Here is a 17669-nt window from a genome sequence, read left to right on the forward strand (position 1 = left end):
CTCAAAGATCTCTCTTTTCAGAGTGGTATCTATTAGGAAAACAGGGAGAACTTTAATGAAGATGAAACCACTTTAGAACAGCACAAAAACAAAACTGTTTGCAACCAAATTCACTTGTATTCACATTGCCCAATATCACAAATCAATTGTTTCATTGGGCTTCAACTGTGTATAATCCGCATAACAGTGGAAATTAATGCTCCATTTCCTGATTATGTTTCCTAAGAGCAGCATGTAAAGCATGAACAGGATGGGCCCTAGAACTGAGCCCTGTGGGACTCCGTAGCTAACTCAAGTACAATGAGAGGACTGTCCATTGACATTAACAAACTGAAAAAAAAGAAATGAGGACATAAACAACAAATTGAGGTTACCAACACACACATGTTGGTAGCAAACCTAAAGAATAGCAAAGAATAGTTAACTAAAGAAAAAAAAAACGAAAACTTACCGTAACAGCTGACAAAACTGAGGAACTTTCAGTTTAGTTTTTCAGACCGCCTGTTCGGAGCTCCATAGCAGCGTTGGTGCAAGATGCTTGAAGATGACCAGCACAAAGAGCATCGCAATCATCTTAATATAAAGAATCAAACCAACTTTTTTAGTTTTGTCAGAGCAGATGGATGTAAAATTAAAGGGGCCCAAGATGGAGCCCTGAGGAACCTCTCTTGCCAGGAAGACACAGCAATGACAAACTATGTGGTTGAGGAAGAATCCATGACTAGGTGTTTGCCAGCTGAGTGACTATGTGACACAAATATTTCACCTTATGCCGATGACGCTCTGATGTTTACTCACATCCAGATAGAGTGACACCTTGTTTACATAGATAAAATACTTGACGAAGATAAAGATCTGCTGAAGTCCTTAAGTTGTTTGTTTTTGTCTTCTTCCAGGTCCAAAGTATGGGCTTCTTTAAATCGTCGTTGTGTGTGAGATAAAATATCTCGTGCTTCTGATTATTTACATTTACAGGTTTTATTATGTTGCACAGGTTCCAGAGTTTACTGAAAATGTATCCTAGATTATCTAAATGGAATGAAAATGTATCACCATTTCTACAGTTACTGTACTTTTAAGAAAAACTTTATAGAACTATTTTAAAAAAGAAACTGAAGTCCTTAAAAGTACAATTTTCTTGATTCTTGTTGATGACATTTGGCCAAAGTTTACAATCTAAAGTTGCCATCTAGCCATCTTTCTCAGCTTCACTGCTTAGAGATCATGAATCCACGGCCCCACATAACAAAAAACAAGAAGGACAAAATGTCTGTTTAACAGCTTTGCCATTTAATCCCTTTGACGTAAATGAAACACACCGAGCAGCAACTTCCTCAAAAGTGAAAATGTGAAAATTGAGGCAAGACCGTCACCTCCAGTCGACCAGAGCACACCTTCGGCTGAAGTTAATTTCTTTGTAATGAGTTTCTTATCGTCCTCTGTAGAATCCCTGCACAGGGAGTCCTGAGGAAGTGTTGAGTAAACAGAGCAAACTGGAAATGTGTCGCAGTGTTGACTGTAAATGATGACACACGGAAAAGTGTCAAAATGAACACAAACATCGATTCACACTCAGCTGGAGGATTATTTCCATTTGCATGTGCTGTCAGACACTCGTTTCTTTCTTTGTCAGTTGATTAGAAACACTGGAAGCTGTTAAGAACATTTGAGCCTGCAAAGTTTTTAAAAGATTCTGTTCAAGAGGTTGTTCTTCCAGTAAATCAGAGTGGAAGTCTTTGTTCTGAGGAGCTCAACCTGAAGGAAACTGGTGTTTCACAGTGAAACTGCTCTTTAATGACTACTCTGAGACGTGTCTGTAAATTCTGAAACCAACCATCCATTAAGCTCAAAAGCAACCTGAGCAGGACGGATTCAGGATTCCCAGATCTACTTCCAGCGACATGTTTGAACTTTTTTAACAAGAGGCTGTCCAGGAACCCCCCACCTCCAAACCTGAACCTGACACAAACCTGACAGTACCGAATGTTACAGTTCCTCCCAAGACCACTGGAGTCAATCAATCAATCAAGTTTATTTATAAAGCGCTTTAACGCAGGCAGACTGCTACAAAGCGCTGTACATTAAAACACCAAGGAGTCAGGAAGGAGCAATTCTCCATTGACTACCATGTTCAAAAGGCCAACTCTACACCTAATATAAACCATTATGAAATAACCTTGCTGGTTATTTATTATTTATGTCAATTTTGGAAAGCGAATGGGGATGGAGGGGTAAAAAAAAAGCTCAACTCTTCAAGGAAATTGGACCCCTCATTCCCCCTCATAAGGCAGACTCCAGCGACTCTGAGGAAAGCTCCTTTAGACTTCTGATCTTCGGCTACAGCGTGTTGAGGGTAGTCACGACTAGGGCTGGGTTGATAAAATTGATGAATCGATCTAAGCTTAATAGATCAATAATCAATCTATAAAAGTACAGATCGATCGAATGCATAATGCTAACGTCAGCTAGCTTGATGCTAACGTATAATGTAATTTTCCATAGGAAGGCTGATGCTAACACTTGGAAGTCCTAAACATACATCTTATAAACTCACAGACATTAATTTTCCAAAGTTTTTTAAGGAAACATTTTTTAAAGTATCCATTTGTGGTCTAAACTTTTTTTTTTTTTGCTTAAACTTTCTTCTTCTGGAATTATGTGTGATGCTATACCGCAATCGCCACCTAGTGGCCAAACTGAAACGCCCTCCAGGAGAGGCAGAACAATTGTTGGAGCTTCTTAGTTTGAGAAACCATAAAACAATGTGTGGCATTAACAATATTGTTATAATTTCACTTAAAAAATTACAATACTTGAACTGTATCAGGTTAATATGAATATCTTAAAAATATATATGTGATTATTAATGTATTTCTGAACAAATGTGCCTAAATGTATAAACCATGTAAACTCTAATTTAAGTGAATCAAATTAAAACGTGTGGATTGAAAGAATAAAGTAAAAAAAAAACAAAAAAAAAAACGAATCTAATAGTTTCTGGAAATTATTGGCAATCCCAGCCCTAGTACTAACATGAATTAACCAGTAACAGAATGCTACACAGTCAGAGTAACATGCAGTGATCTGTTTGTTATTCTTATTCTGCATCTTTTCAATAGAAACATAAAAAAATAAACACACAGCGACTCATCCCCAACAAAAACACAAGGTTTCAACCATCACAACAGAAGACAAGCTGCAAAAACTCCACCCTTAAAAGCAAACCCAGGTTTCTCCAACAGGATTGCATCATCTGCAGAAAGACAGACCCTTAAGAAGCACTAGACATAAAAAGACCACATTGACCAAACGCTGAGCTGACTCACAAGGACTCCCAAGCTTTTAATGTTAATACTTTTACTTCCGACTGGATTTTATCCTGAAACTTAACATGAACTTTACTGCAAAAGCAGTAGAGGTTCTGGATCACTGGTTCAGCTCATAGACTGTATATAAGAATAGGACTAAGCGACCCCTAACCCTTCGTGTTCCAAACAGGAAGTACCCACTGGCTCCAAGATGCTAAAAACCACACAGACTTGTGGAGAAATATACTGCGATTACTCAGTCATTCTTTTTTCAGAATAACAATTTTTGCTCTGATGCTACACACATTTATTAGATTTGGTGTAGCCCACTTTCAAGTGGTAGGGGAGTGGCCTTCCAACAAGCTCACTCCTGATTGGGGAGAGTGGTCGCCATAGAAACATGATTCAGACTGACTGGCAATGTCTAGCTTCAACATCTTCGTATCAAGAAAAGTTGGTGACTGATTGACTTTATTTGGTTGGAGCCAGAAGTGAGACGTTTTCTAAGAGTGACATTACACTCACTCAGTCCAGTTCTCATATACAGTCAATGGTTTAGCTACACGAGAGGCAGCATTTATAATCAGATTCATCGAAGTCAAATCAATCCTACTAAAAGCAACACTGACTCATCAAATCTGTCTCTGATAACTTTTTTTCTTAACCAAACAAAGTGGTTTGGTGCAGAAATCTAAAAATTACATTATATTTTTATTAAAACTGCGCTATATCAAATCAAATGGATTGGATTCAGATTGATTTTTGCTGCACAACTCATCTTTGAAGGTTTGGGAGCTAAAGCAACAACACACAAACGGCTGCACCCGATCGTCCTGAAACCAGCATCTCAGTGAACCAGTTGTTGTAGTGGACATCCGAGACCGCTGCAGCATCGACACGCTAAAGAGGAAGACCTCTCAAGCCTCGGTCAGCGAACCAACGCCACCCGGAAACTGCAGCAGCTCCGGTGGAAATGTTGCAGAGATTATTTTAAATGTTTGATTATTTGGAAATCACGATTATGGGAAAAGCAGCATTACCCAAACACCAACAGCAGCTCATTTTTAGCAAATACACACTTAAAAATATAAGATCATAATACATTTAAGGGCTAAAAGGCAAACGAACATCCTGAATTGTATGTGCTTCCTGTTGACACAGGTAAAGTGGAGGATGCTGTTGAATCTCAGACTGGAGTGTTACATAAGAGGAATGTCCGTTTTACAACACAGTCTTTTAAAGTAGGAATCTATAGTGCTAAGATCTTCCTTTGCTCCATAAAGTGGTACAACAAACAAGTAAACAAAGACCAACAACAAACATTTCCGTATTCCCAGAAGTCCCAAATCCCAAACCTCCAGCAGGTAAAGAGATCACACTCTGATCCGGAACATTCCCTGGTTCAGCTGGAGGCGGAACAGGCGACAGTTGGCGATGCGTAAGGCGGCGCAGGCGGTTTTGGACAGGTCCGTGGGCAACATGGGCTTGGTGCGATGCCAGGTCCCCGAGCTGCGGCGGAACTCCCGGATGTAGTCGAAGCTCGTACCTGCGCAGGAGCAAAGACCGGTCACCCAAACGACCCCCGACACCCCGGCGGAGCTCCGCTACCGTTACCCACCCGTGTCCAGGTCTCCCACCACGTAGATGCTGGCTCCGATCGGCACCGCCCCGTAGACGAAGGTGGAGCTGGTCTGGATGCACAGGCTCTGGTCGTCCAGGAACATCCATCTGTGTCCACATCATTGTCATGACAACACGATAATGCTACTGAAGCTAAACGGAGCTTAAAATGTATCTTCAGTCTGAAAGTAAAGCTCCAGAGCACGACTGTGGAGGAATTTTAACTCCATCTGTACGGAGTCATTTTGGGGCCATAAATATTTGAAACCCAAATAAAACATTGTTGTTTGGCCAAAAAATGTAAAATGTCCAAAACTTTTTGCTATTCTAAAATAAACATAATTACTTTCAGACTCAAATGTTCTGTATTTTAGATTTAAAAACTGAAAATTTCAAATTCAAAACTTATTTTTCAGTTTTAACTCTTTTTTTCCCTCATTTTCGAATCTTAAATTTTCAGTTTTAAAACTTTTGGCTCCGTTGTGGCGCATTGGGGCGGGGCTAAAATAAAGGACCAATCAAGATCGACGAGAGTGGGAACTTCAGTTTTTGTGCATTGACTGACTCAAGAACTGTTGTAATTACAGTCAGAAAAATGGCTGTTTAGTCTTTACTATCATAGTCTGAAGTGGGGCCACAACAGAGTTTAAGATTTTAAGTAAGATTTTTAAGTTTAAGATTTTTAAGTTTAAGATTTAAGTAAATTTTCAAATTTGAAAAAGAAAAAGAGTTGAAAGTGAAAACAATATTTGAAAAAGAAAAAAAAAGATTTGAAATGGAAATTTTGAGTTTTAAAACCTAAAAAACACAACATTTGAAGCTGAAAATAGTTTACTTAGTAAGTAAACTTTACTAAGTTTACTTTAGGATAGCAAAACGTTTTGGACATTTTACATTTTTCTTGGCTAAACACTAAGATTTTTTTCAAATGTTTTATTTGGGTTCAAATGTTTATGGCCCCAAAATAGTTCCATACATCTGAAGAAGGTCACTCATAAAAACATTTTAAAACAATAAAGCTTTAAGATGTTTGAATCGACCTCCTCAGCTCGTCGTGGTAGAACTCCGACTTGCAGGTCAACATCTGTCTCGTCTCCGGGTTTTCGTTCTCTTTGCTCCGGACTCCGCCAAACACGTAGAGCTCCTGCCCGACGCCGCACGCCACGGAGCCGAACCTGAACACAGCACCAGAGATTCGGTCACACAGGAAGTTGCAGCTCACATCATAAACTTCCAGAAAACAGAAGATGATGTCATTTTGTCTTGTTTCACATTCAACAGAGGAAAACAGGAGAAGGAAGTGACTGAGCTCCACAGACACCAGCTGACCTTCAGGTGATTCCTGAGGAGCAGCAGCCTCAGAAACCAGACCAGCCTCATGACTGAAGGTTTTTTGCCCACAGATCACGCCAAGTCAGAGGAGGTTTTTGAGGAAACCAGCTGCGTCCTTAATCAGTTTCAGCTTCATCACATTTGTCCTTCTTTATTTTTTGTGTATATCCATCGTATTTTTCTATGAATAAAGCGATCAATTCTGAAGCTTTTTCCAGGAGAAGTACCAATAATATTAATTTATTCTGAAGCCTGTAAATCTTCTGTACATCTTCTGAATCTGTGTCCAAATAAAAATAAAAAATAAAAATAATGACCTACATTTTTTCTGTTTTATTTGTAGTCTGATTCTAAAGGAAGTTATATTTTGATCCATGTCAGTCGCTAAAAGCGGCTGCTCCGACTACTAAATTGAAACCTTCAAGCTTCCAAAGTTATAAAATAAGAATATTTGGAGATTTTCTTTTAGCAAAAAAGACCTTTAACTTAAAATAAAAGAAATTTACATTTAACAGACAAAAACCAGAAGTCTTTACTCCAAATATGGATTCATTCTACAGTTGTTCCCACAGACTATAATAATAATGCAGAAAATTCTAGAACTGGCTGTCTAATGTTATGAGAATGCTGCTAATAAAGTTGATCAAAAGGTGGAATCACGTTTATTTTTTGACTATTTGACTGTTTTTGTATTCGTCAGATGTCCGATTTTTTTAGTTTCCACTTTGACAGTTATGTGTTACGCAGAAATCTTTATCACAAAATCTAGTTAGAAAATAAAGTTTATCTTTAAAAGGGATGAAGATAAACTCACAATGGACAGACCGGCTGGTGAAAACATTGTCTGACATTAAATCAGTCAGAGGCCTGAAAAATGTTGGGGATCACAGATCTAAAAGACTTCCGAGGAGTCAGATTTTAGGGGCCTACTTCCTAAATAAATCTACAAATAAAAACTTTTCTTTGAAATCCATAGATCAAACTTTCTGCACATATGTATCAGAAATAAAAATACATGGACCTATGAGGCCTGTTTAACTGTAATAAGGTGAGATGACTGCAGTTGAGGCCTACAGGAGCTGAAGTGCAGACAGGAACGTCAGGAGGTGGAGATCCATTAACTCACTTAACTGAGCAGAATAAAGATTCTCAGCTCTGATTGGTTGCTTGCACAAAAAGTGATTTATCCTAACAGTTTCCAGACCATCAAATAACTCGCATTTTCCTTTAAAATGACACTTTAAAATAACTAAAACATATGAATTTGAAAACTTGGGAAGATTGTAACCATAACAGCGAAGAACATGAGCCTCGATGAAGGCTCTGCAGCCCAGAACTGATGATTCAATGATGTTCTGTTTCAAAGCCTGATGGACAAAAACAAGGCTGAATCCAAATTGTTCCCCTACGGCTTCTCCCTACCCCTCCAACTGTGGGGGCATTTGGAGCAGCAGTGGTATCTGAAATTGTTCTTTTAAGGCGAAGCTGGAGGGACTTGATGCTGCATTCACGCCAAACCCGATTTGCTCTGCAGGGGCATCAAGTTTCAATGTTAAGTCAGTGCACAGACGTGATCTGAGGTCCTGCGGTGCGATTTGGGCGTTGGGTGTGACGAGGTTGATGCAGCGTGTCAACCAATCAGGTAAAACCGATGTTATTTATTTTCAGAGCGCTGGAAGCTCCGCGCCAACGTAGCCGACCTGTGACTATTGATGCAATTAAGTGGGAATACTAATACGAAACCAATACAATAGAATATTAAACAAAAAAAATAAATAAATTAAAAAAAAAATATTTAGAAATGACATTTGAAGCTTCATTTATTTTATATATCTCTTCCATCATCAGGACGTGTTAAAAGCACCCAAAACAAGTTTCATCAGAGTGTGTCTTTAGTGAACTAAAGGTTAAAAGATTATTTTTACATAAAAAAAGCGTAAATGTGTCATTTTAAAGGGTGGAGAAAAAAGAAATATTGGTAATAAAGATAAAACCGACGGCTTAAAGGTCAGAAAATAAACCGACTGAAGCTGAAACGGTCCGTCATTGATCAGCGGCGTCTCGTGTGAGCGTCTGCTGAGACTTCCTGAACCACAGCTGATGCAGTGTGGCAGCGTGGTAACTCAAACTGAAACCAAAAGCAGCATGTCAGGTACAGTGACAACCACACAGGAGTCGTGTCTCACTTCCTGTCGGGACGAGGCGCCGGCGTGAGAGCAGAACATGTGACAGACGCCAGAAAGTCCAAGCAGTAGCGTTTTTGCTTTCTTTCTTACCGCCGCTCCTTCAGGGGACACAGACCCGTCCACTGCTGGGTTTTAGGGTCAAAGCACTCCACGGAGTCAAACAGCTTCCCGTAGGAGCCCCCACCAACAGCGTAGATCTTCTTGTTCATGGAGGCGTAGCATCCAACCTACAAAAGGGCAAAAAGCGACATTGTTCTCAGACTTTACTTACTGGTGTTTGACTGAGACGGTGCCGTTCTGCACAGAGACCGTGCAGACAGAACCTCATGTGTGAAAATTGAAGTTGAGCCCCTTTTTAGTCAATGAGTAACTTTCATCTTTGCAGCTACAGATCAGCTCAGATTGATCCGTTACTGTTAGATCAGGGGTGTCGAACTCAATCACATGGGATAAAAATCCAAAACACACCTTTGGGCGCAGGCCGAACATGATAAACATTTATTGAACACTCTAAAACTACATTTTTAAAACTCTAAAATCCTATTTTTTTTAACATAATTATGAACGAGATATATAGCATTACCTGCAATAATGCTAGTGTGAATGCTGTAAGCTGAATTTGGCCGCTGAAAATGCTAGAGCTGTTAGCTGAAGATGCTGAAATTAATAGCTAAAAAAGCTGAAGCTGATAGCTAAGAACACCGAAGTCGATAGCCAGCTAAAATATTAGCTAAAAGCCAAATTAGCCTAAAAAAAAATTTTTTTTTTAAAGTTAGGTTAAACAGCTAGCATGTAGCTGAAAAAAATAACTAAACTTCAAAATAGCCTAAAAAACTGAAAAAACTAAATTAGCCAAAACAGCTAGCATGTAAATATTAGCTAAACTCCAAAACAGCATAAAAAAACCTTTTTTTAAAAACCTAAATTAGCCAAAACAGCTAGCATGTAGCTGAAATATTAGCTTAACTCCAAAGTAGCCTAGAAAATCTTAGTAAATACCAAAATAGTCCAAAAAGCTAGCAGAATGACAATTTTTAAACCTTTAAAACTGTAACTTTTTAAGATAAATATGAACAATAAAAATGCTAGATAGAATTACCCGGAGGGCCAGATCCGGCCCCCGGGCCTTGACTTTTACACATGTGGTTTAGATCAACAAAATAAAAGGGTTACGATGCTCTAATATCTGCATTTCAGCTCCTGTCAGCTTTAAAAGTCCATAAAAATATTTCCAACACATCTTTTATTCTAACTTTTACTGGAGGTTTTTCTACCTGAAGAGATGTTTTATTTTTTTAAATGTTGCATAAATGGCTAAATTGAAATCGTGATAATTTTCTCCATCTGTTTCGGTTTTTAACCTAAAGAAACATCAAAACAATCTTAGCAGAAATGAGTTGTTTCAGTTTCTGCAGACAAAACAACATCAGTTTTGCTCTGGCGCTCCCTGCTGGTCAAATATGGATATTTCAGTTGGAAAAAGGTTTTCTAAAAGTTACATTTTTATTGCTATTTTATCTATTCTAATATTTTGTATTCTTATGAACAAAAAGGCTTTTATGATTTTTTTTTCTATGTTTTATTAATTAAAAGATTGAAAACCCTTTTCAAAACAAAAGCTTCTTATGTTTTGACTGACAAAAAATGTTTTATATTTTTAAAAGAATTTCAAAGAAATCAATTTTCAAATATACAATTGAAAAATAATTTTAAGCATGAATTCATTTTTTTATGAATATTTCACGACTTAACAAATAAATAAGTCTGACATTTTTTTCTAATACTTTTTCTGTACAAAAAGATTAATTTTACAACAAACTATTTTAGTTTAACCGATTTTACACATTTATTTGTGGCTTTTAACACAATATTTATCTGATTTTATATTTAATGAATTAATTAAAAGGACGTGTTAAACTTAAAACCAACAGATAAAAAGGTAAATTATTTTTTTCTCACAACAATATTGAAAACAGCAAAAAAAATGTAAAGAAATAAAAACCTAACAAATATGTTTAACTAAGCTAAGAAGAGAGCAAAACCAGAATCAACATGCATTGAAGAATAACATACAAACATGATAAATGAATGAAAGTGTTTTATGTTTATGATTCAATCTTAAATCTTCCTTGCTAACATTTCTCTCGTCTGGTGGGGTTTACCTTACGGATCATGGTCATGCTGGTCTGCATCTTCCAGGTGTTGAGATGAGGATCGAACACCTCCACCGTGGTCAGCTCGGCCGATTCACTTTCCCCTCCCAGGACGTAGATCAGGCCGTCCAGCTCCACCACGCCGAAGTTCTGACGAGCCTGAGAACACAAAAACAAGGTGTGAAATCCCTGCAAGAACAGGCGTATTTACTTGTTCTGTCATCAAAATGATCAAAACAGACAAAAATGTGGATCTAATCATTAAAAAAAAGTTTTTGCAGCTTTGTTTTCGTGTTTAGATCTCAGCCTCCTCCGTCTGCAGAAGTGTGAGGGTTTACACACCTGCAGCATGGGAAGTGTGGAGCTCCAGGAGTTGGAGTCAGGGTCGTACTTCTCTCCACTGTCCAGGATCGTCCCGTGTTCATCCGCCCCGCCCATCACAAACAGGAAGCCCTCTAGCAGACGGGGGGACACAGCTGCTTCAGCATCATCTCAGCATCACCTCTCCTCCTGCAGCCGGCACTGACCTGCAGCCACCACGCCGTGGCTGACGCGGGGGACGCTCAGCGGCTCCAGCTCGATCCACTCCTTTCTGTTAGAGTCGTACAGCGGACACATGCAGCGCGTGGCGCCGGTCGGCTTCCTGGTTCTGAACGGGAGAGAAGCAGCAGGTCAGTCGGCTGGAATTCCTCCATTACAGGACAGGCGATTAAGGTAAACACCTTAATCATAATTGAAGCAGATCTTCCTGCTCCAGGCTCTGCAGATCTTTTAAAATGACCTTCCAGCCAACCACGAGGACTTACTTGCGATCTTCTCCTCCTGCAATGACGATACACTCAGAGTAGCCTCTGGGTTTGAAGGCGGCGAGCAGCGCCTCGCCCTGCAGCGGACCCTCTGTCAGGACCTTCTGACAGTGCTCTCTGATCACCTCCCTCATCAGAGGCTCCCCCAAGGCCTGATGGGAAAACACAACAGACCAAGCTCACAATGACACGTCGGAAAAGTGATCCAGTTAGTTTCAACATTCCCAAAAAGTCACATTTTCTAAAGATAAGGTGACAGATAACCTGAACACTGAAGACATAATTAGTTGAAAAAATTAAAAAAAGGCAAACAATGTTAGAAATGCAGAATTTTAATCTTTGAAATTTAGAAAACATTTTTACATTTTATTTTTATTTTATGATTAAAGCTAAAATACCAAAGAAAGTTCACAAAAGGCTAACATTAAGCTGAACATAAATGGAATAAAATGCTGAATGTAATGCTACAAACTAAATTACAGAAAAACACTAAATTTAAAGGTTAATGTCAGAAGCAAAATGATGCTGAATGAGAACAAAAAAGCTGAAACTATAGCTTTAAATAAAACAAATTGAACTAAAATGAGTTAAACTACTAAAAACTTTAAAACTTTTAGACAAACAAGCTCAATTTTATTCTAAATTGAGCTAAATTAAAAACAGAAAACAACAAAATACAGATTATACAATACAATTCTAGAAATACTAAGTTTAATTTCATTCTATTTTTGGCTAAAGAAAGAAGAAAACAAAGCTAAATGATGCCTAAAAACACTAAATGTTTGCTTCTTTCTTTCAAGTCTTGCTGGTATGAAGCAGAAGTGACAGTAAGTGTACCTGTTGTCTCAGGTAGCTGACGTCCAAACCCTGCAGCCACACAGAGGACATGACCTGCTTCATGTGAACCTGAAAACACAGCAGAAGCTCACTTCCTGTTTTCAAACCATTCAGCTCCATCAGCCACGAGGCAGAATCTGCAGGAAAAAAGGCTACACTGCACCTACACCTGTTTCTGGACATCAGTCAGGAGCTCTTCATGATTCTTCCAAAGTTATATTAATATATATATATATTTTATTAGCTTCAATTCTGAGGTGGAGAGGTAACGGGTTCACCCACCCTGCGCTCGTCCGGGTCGTGGGCGAACCATCGCACCACAGCCTCCAGAACATGCTTCTCGTTGCCCACGTTGAGCTTCTCCATGGCCAGCAGCTCGCACAGGCGCTCCGGAGGCAGCTCTCGGAACTCTTCCGTCAGCTCCACATCCCTGAAGTGGGTCTGCAGGAACTCGGTGGCGACGTGGTGCACGTGGTCGAGGCAGTAATGCAGAGAGAAGAGGCGGATGCCGATGCAGTTCTCTGCAGTGATGCAGCTCTCCAGGAACTGGCAGCACAGGGCCTTCAGGTCGGTCAAGAGGAGCATGTCAGACGCCTGAACCATGTCCTGGATGGTCTCCTCGCTCAGGGTGATCTGACAGCAGAGAGCAGAAATGAAGACTTCAAACATGAACCTTAGAAAAGACAAGAGTGAAGCTCCTGAACTCACCTCACCACTGAAGATGAAATCTAGGATTTGCTTCATGGTAGTCATGGAGACGCCCTGCAGCTCGATTCTGTACATGGAACCATCTTCTTTTGGGGGATTGTAGTTCAGCTTGGTCCTGATGAGAAAAAAAACACTTTTTTCCACAAATTTGGGATTTTCTAGAAAAAAAAATAAAGAAAATCAAATGTGTAAAACAATAACGATCTTAGTTTATAAATATAAGACAAAAAGAAGTAAATTTGTTTCCAATACAGTGTTTCCTTTAATGAATACACGTGTTTATATATGCAAATGTAATGTCCTGGCTTGCTCTAATTTTTTAATTTTTTGAAAAGTTCTTCTTAAAAATGTGTTTGCTTGATTTAAGCCGTTAATAAAGTTTAATAATAATAAGACACTGGATTTAGCTCATTGCGCCACCAGTAAAATGAACCCTGATGTCTCAGATGCCGGTTCTGCAGCCAACTGAGCTATCCAGCTGCAATCTATGCTTTCTATATGGTTCAACACATATAATAAGATCCTATCACATTAAATAATTAAATTCTTCTTTTTTAATTACCCAATTGTAGGTTTATAAATACTTTCAGGAAACATATAAGTGGTCTAAGTATAGATCCTTGAGGAACTCCTTTAGTAACACAGGGGTAGCTGCATAAAATAGTGCATTCTACTCCTGAGCAAACACATTTTTCTACTGCACAATGAAAATTCAACCGTAGAACGGACAGCCTTAAGTCTGCATTTAAAAAACTAGGTAACAAACAAACCTTTTCATAGATCTGCTCACCAATGAATCATTCAGACCTGTCCCACTTTCCTGTGACCTCACCTGATGTAAGGGCTGGCAGCAGCCAGGATGTTTTTCTGCACCGGAAGTTCCTCTCCATCAACGACCAGAACCGCGTCGTGGAAACTTTTCTCCTCCCAGAAGGTCCGGAGGACTCGCAGCAGTTTCTGGGAGTGCTGCGGGTCCGAAACCCGGGCGCCGGGATCACTGCACGCAGTGTTGGGCATGTCTGTGCAGCCCAAACACGAGCCACTCCTCGCTGTCAATAAGTTATTTAATGAGTCATTACACAGCCGAATTAAGGGTTAAACTGTGACTCTTCGTGTAAAATATAACTCAGTATCCATTATCGTGTCATAGTGACGCACGGAGTCAAAACGTCTTAAAATGGCGACTTTTTGAATAACTTTTGGCTAGTGCAGCTAAGCTAGCTGCAATCGAAATATGGAGAAAAATCTTCTGACAACTGCAGCGTTACACCTAAACGCATGTTACAAACCCACATGATTAAGTAGCAACTGGTTTAGTAGAGTAACCTTATGGACAAACAAGTAAAGGGTAGCACTGTTTGTTTACAACCATATAAAGTACTATCCTGACACTTTACTTTTGGACATTGATCATAAAAATGTCTTACCTGAAGAAACTTTTCTTTAAAATACAGCTAAATATTTGTTCCGTCTTCTGTACCAAACTCAACCCAGAGGAACATGAAGCACTCCAGGCAAGAATTTAGCAAGTGGACGGTAAGACAGCATGCCTTTTGTTGCGTTCAATGACGCTCAGTAAATCTGAAAATTCTTTTTACCTTTGTGGACTTTACTTCCAAGAACAAACAACCCTGGGAAAAAATAATTTTAACAAAGATTGAGTAGATTTTACTATACATTAACAGTTGTGTATACACTTTTATTTGTGGATGTCAAGATTTAAAAGGAGCAGAGTGCATATTTTCCATTTTACTATGGCACAAAACGCATCATCAGGTAGGGTGGAGTGCGCGAAGGGGCTGTGTTCCAATAAGCTAAACACTTTTTATTTTACAGAAGAAACAACATAATATATTAATGAAGTATACGGCCATGTTGACATCATTGTCAGATGTCTCTAGTTCTACTGCTACTTTCATGTACTGCAAAAAAAATATTTGCTGTAAAATAAAACGCTGTTTTTAAAAATAATTTATTGGGGTGAAAACAAAACAATTCTGGAATGGGGGTGGTGAAAATTAACAAATGAATTCAAATGAAATGTGTTGCCATACATTTATGAACGTCCTAACTCTAACCATTTTGTGCTTTTATTTTGAAGGAAATATCATATTTACTTTTAAGTGTAAACCTCTAAATAGAAATAGAAAAAATTAAAACGGACAGGATTCTTTTTTTACTTAACCTCTATTTATCTAGACAAGACATATTAAGACATAATTCTTATTTACACCTGTGGCCTGGGAAAAAGCAAAATATTATGAGAAAGAAAAGTACAAGACAACCATAAAAATATTAGAATCACAAAACCAGGTCACAGTAACATTTCCTTTTAAATTATTAAGATTTCTTTTAAAATATTTATATTATATTTAAATTAAAAGTACAGTGGTTTTAAATGGTTTATTTTTCTAGCTTTAATCTCACAACATCTTTTCTGTCTTCTCAGTTTTTGAGCTAGGATAGAAAGAACAAGCTGTTCTAAAGGATTGCAATATTTTAATAATTATCTTCAAAGATATTGCAAATATTTATTTTTCTTTTCGAAATTAGTCTTCAGACTTTTAAATAAAAAACATAACGGTTTATAAACTTGCTAGTGTTTTCATTTCCGGTGGAGAAAATGCAGAAACCGGAAGTACAAGTCTGCGCAGGCGTGTTCCTGCCGGAAAAGCCTGGGAGGCGCACAAGTTAAAAGCGTAGATATGTATTGCGAGGTCACACCGTGGATAGAGGAACTGATCCTGAGCTACGGCAGCTCTGAGAAGAAGAAGGTGAGCGGCTGCCTGACGGCTCACGTCGTCGGGTTGGATAAGATGACCGAGTCCCTGGCGCTCGGGTGGGATGGCCCCACCGAAATCGTGTTCCTGTCGGACGGCCAGGTCCGGATTCCGGCCGCTCTCACCACCAGAGCCTGGAAGAATCTGATGGAGTTTGAGGAGCGCGAGTACATCCAAGGCTTGCTCAACAACACGATGCTCATCCAGGTCCACCAGCTGAAGTTTCACATGGCAAAAGAATTGAATGAATGCTGGTTCTACTTATCAATAGGAAAAATGTGCAGCCTCGCAAGCGGCCTGTTGCGAGAGTTTACCGAGTGCTGCACGACCCTCTCCTCCGTCAGGATGAAGATCCGCCAAACCTGGCAGGCTTGTCTGGTTGAGGAGAACTTTGTTTGGGGCCACAATGAGCGGGTTCTGAGTCAGCTGCTGGAGGCGTGGGATCAGGACTTTGTGGATGAGATGATGGAGGACATCAGAGAGAAGCTGATGGTAGGACGCAGACCAGGATCTGGGAGCCGGCTGAGGACGAGCTGGGACGTGGACCGGGTCAGATACAAGAGGATGGAGCGTTTCACAGTACCAGTGAGGTACCTTCTCATCCCTGAAGAGGTGGAGGCACCGACAGGAGGAGCGGCCCAGCCTGTGACAGAAGTGGATCCCCCGCAGGCTCCCGGCTGTGATGCAGGTGAGAGCCCCCCTGTTCCGGAGCAGGACAGTCCGCTGCACGACCTCATTCTCTCAGACTCGGATGACGTGCTTCTGTCCAACCCCTGGGATGCTTTCCCTCCTCCGGGTGTCAGTCTATCATCCTCCAATTCATCTCCGGAAATGACCCCAATCCTGCCGGAGTGCGGCCCCGCAGCCTCATCCAACCCTGACTCTGTTGCCATGGTAACCAGCACGCAGCTACCAGTCCACAGCGACCTCTCACCCTACCAGAAGCAGCCAATCAACTTCCCCTCATCGTCCACGACCTCCGTAAGTCCACCACAACCTCCAACCTCAGACGACACAGCCCAGCAGAACCTTCTGGTTCTGATCCAAGCCGATGAAGACAACGATCAAGAACACTACAGAAAGGCTAAGAAGAAGCGATGTGAAGTCACAGCAGAACCCGGTGTGCTGGAGCAGGAGGAACCGAGCGGGAGCCCCCCCTCCTGGCTCTTTGACCCGACAGGAACCTCCATAAGAGAAGAACCCAGCAATCCCAGCACAGAACCGGACCTGAGAAAGGTCCTGGACACTCACAGCGACGGAAAGCCGTTCATGTACACCTACAAGGTGACCGGACAGAACCTTCAGGATCTGATTCAGTTCAAAATGCCCGCCTCTCTCCTCCACTGGGCCGTGAAGTACCTCGTCACTGCGAGGCCGAAAGATCCTCTCTGACAGAATCAGAACCAGGAACTGCAGTAGTTACCCCACTTGGAGAAAATCCGTTCACATCTGCTCGGCTTTTCTTGGTAGTTTATGAAGTTCTTCGGGGCCTTTGTGACCCCAAAGCCTCAGCAGAAGTCCAGGTGGAACATCAGCATTTCTAATGACAGTTGATGTGTTTGTAAAAACTATCACAGCTGAGCCACACCCGCCCACAGTGGATTCAAACCCACAGCACAGACACTCTACCACGCAGCTGCTGATCTGCTGGGAAAATTGTCTTTTTGGTTCAAAATAAACCAGTTTAAATCATACCGATGTGGTGCCCCTGTTTTCACGGCTGTTTTGAATCTTTCTGGACGTGTTTCGATGTTCCTGCAGAAATCACAGACATGTCAACTTCCTGAATTCAGTCAGCATTTTGTCTTCTCCAGCCTCAAAAACTAAACATTAAAGCTCATGTCAGGTATCTAACTGAAGGGCTAAAGCAGGGGTCTCAAACTCAAATCAGCCGGGGGCCGCTGGAGGCGGAATCTAGTTGAGGCCGGGCCGCATCAGG

The 17669-nt window shown here is 40.4% G+C and overlaps 2 protein-coding genes across 3 annotated transcripts in view; one reads left to right on the forward strand and one right to left on the reverse strand.

The window, feature by feature from the left end:
* Nucleotides 1-1269: 1269 nt before the first annotated feature.
* gan (gigaxonin) lies at nucleotides 1270-14626 on the reverse strand. 2 transcript variants are annotated; one of them, XM_024282447.2, is made up of 13 exons: nucleotides 14378-14626; nucleotides 13783-13969; nucleotides 12951-13065; nucleotides 12525-12875; nucleotides 12243-12311; nucleotides 11406-11557; nucleotides 11127-11248; nucleotides 10942-11054; nucleotides 10609-10758; nucleotides 8537-8673; nucleotides 5969-6103; nucleotides 4927-5036; nucleotides 1270-4854 (listed from the first exon to the last, which is right to left on the reverse strand). In XM_024282447.2, exons 2-13 carry the CDS (start codon nucleotides 13965-13967, stop codon nucleotides 4682-4684), a joined length of 1812 nt encoding a protein of 603 aa, XP_024138215.1. In that variant the 5' UTR covers nucleotides 13968-13969; nucleotides 14378-14626; the 3' UTR covers nucleotides 1270-4681. The 2 variants fall into 2 exon arrangements, with proteins under 2 accessions (XP_024138215.1, XP_024138214.1); XM_024282446.2 differs by having other exon boundaries at nucleotides 13783-13999; nucleotides 14378-14625.
* Nucleotides 14627-15600: 974 nt separating this feature from the next.
* Nucleotides 15601-17669, forward strand: part of acd (ACD shelterin complex subunit and telomerase recruitment factor) — a 10499-nt gene continuing 8430 nt past the window's right edge. The window contains exon 1 of the mRNA XM_024282331.2: nucleotides 15601-16284. Coding sequence (XP_024138099.1) covers nucleotides 15656-16284 — 629 coding nt within the window. The 5' untranslated portion in view covers nucleotides 15601-15655. The remainder of the gene's footprint in view (nucleotides 16285-17669) is intronic.

This window comes from Oryzias melastigma, linkage group LG6 (assembly GCF_002922805.2).
Source record: "Oryzias melastigma strain HK-1 linkage group LG6, ASM292280v2, whole genome shotgun sequence".
Lineage (NCBI taxonomy): Eukaryota > Metazoa > Chordata > Actinopteri > Beloniformes > Adrianichthyidae > Oryzias > Oryzias melastigma.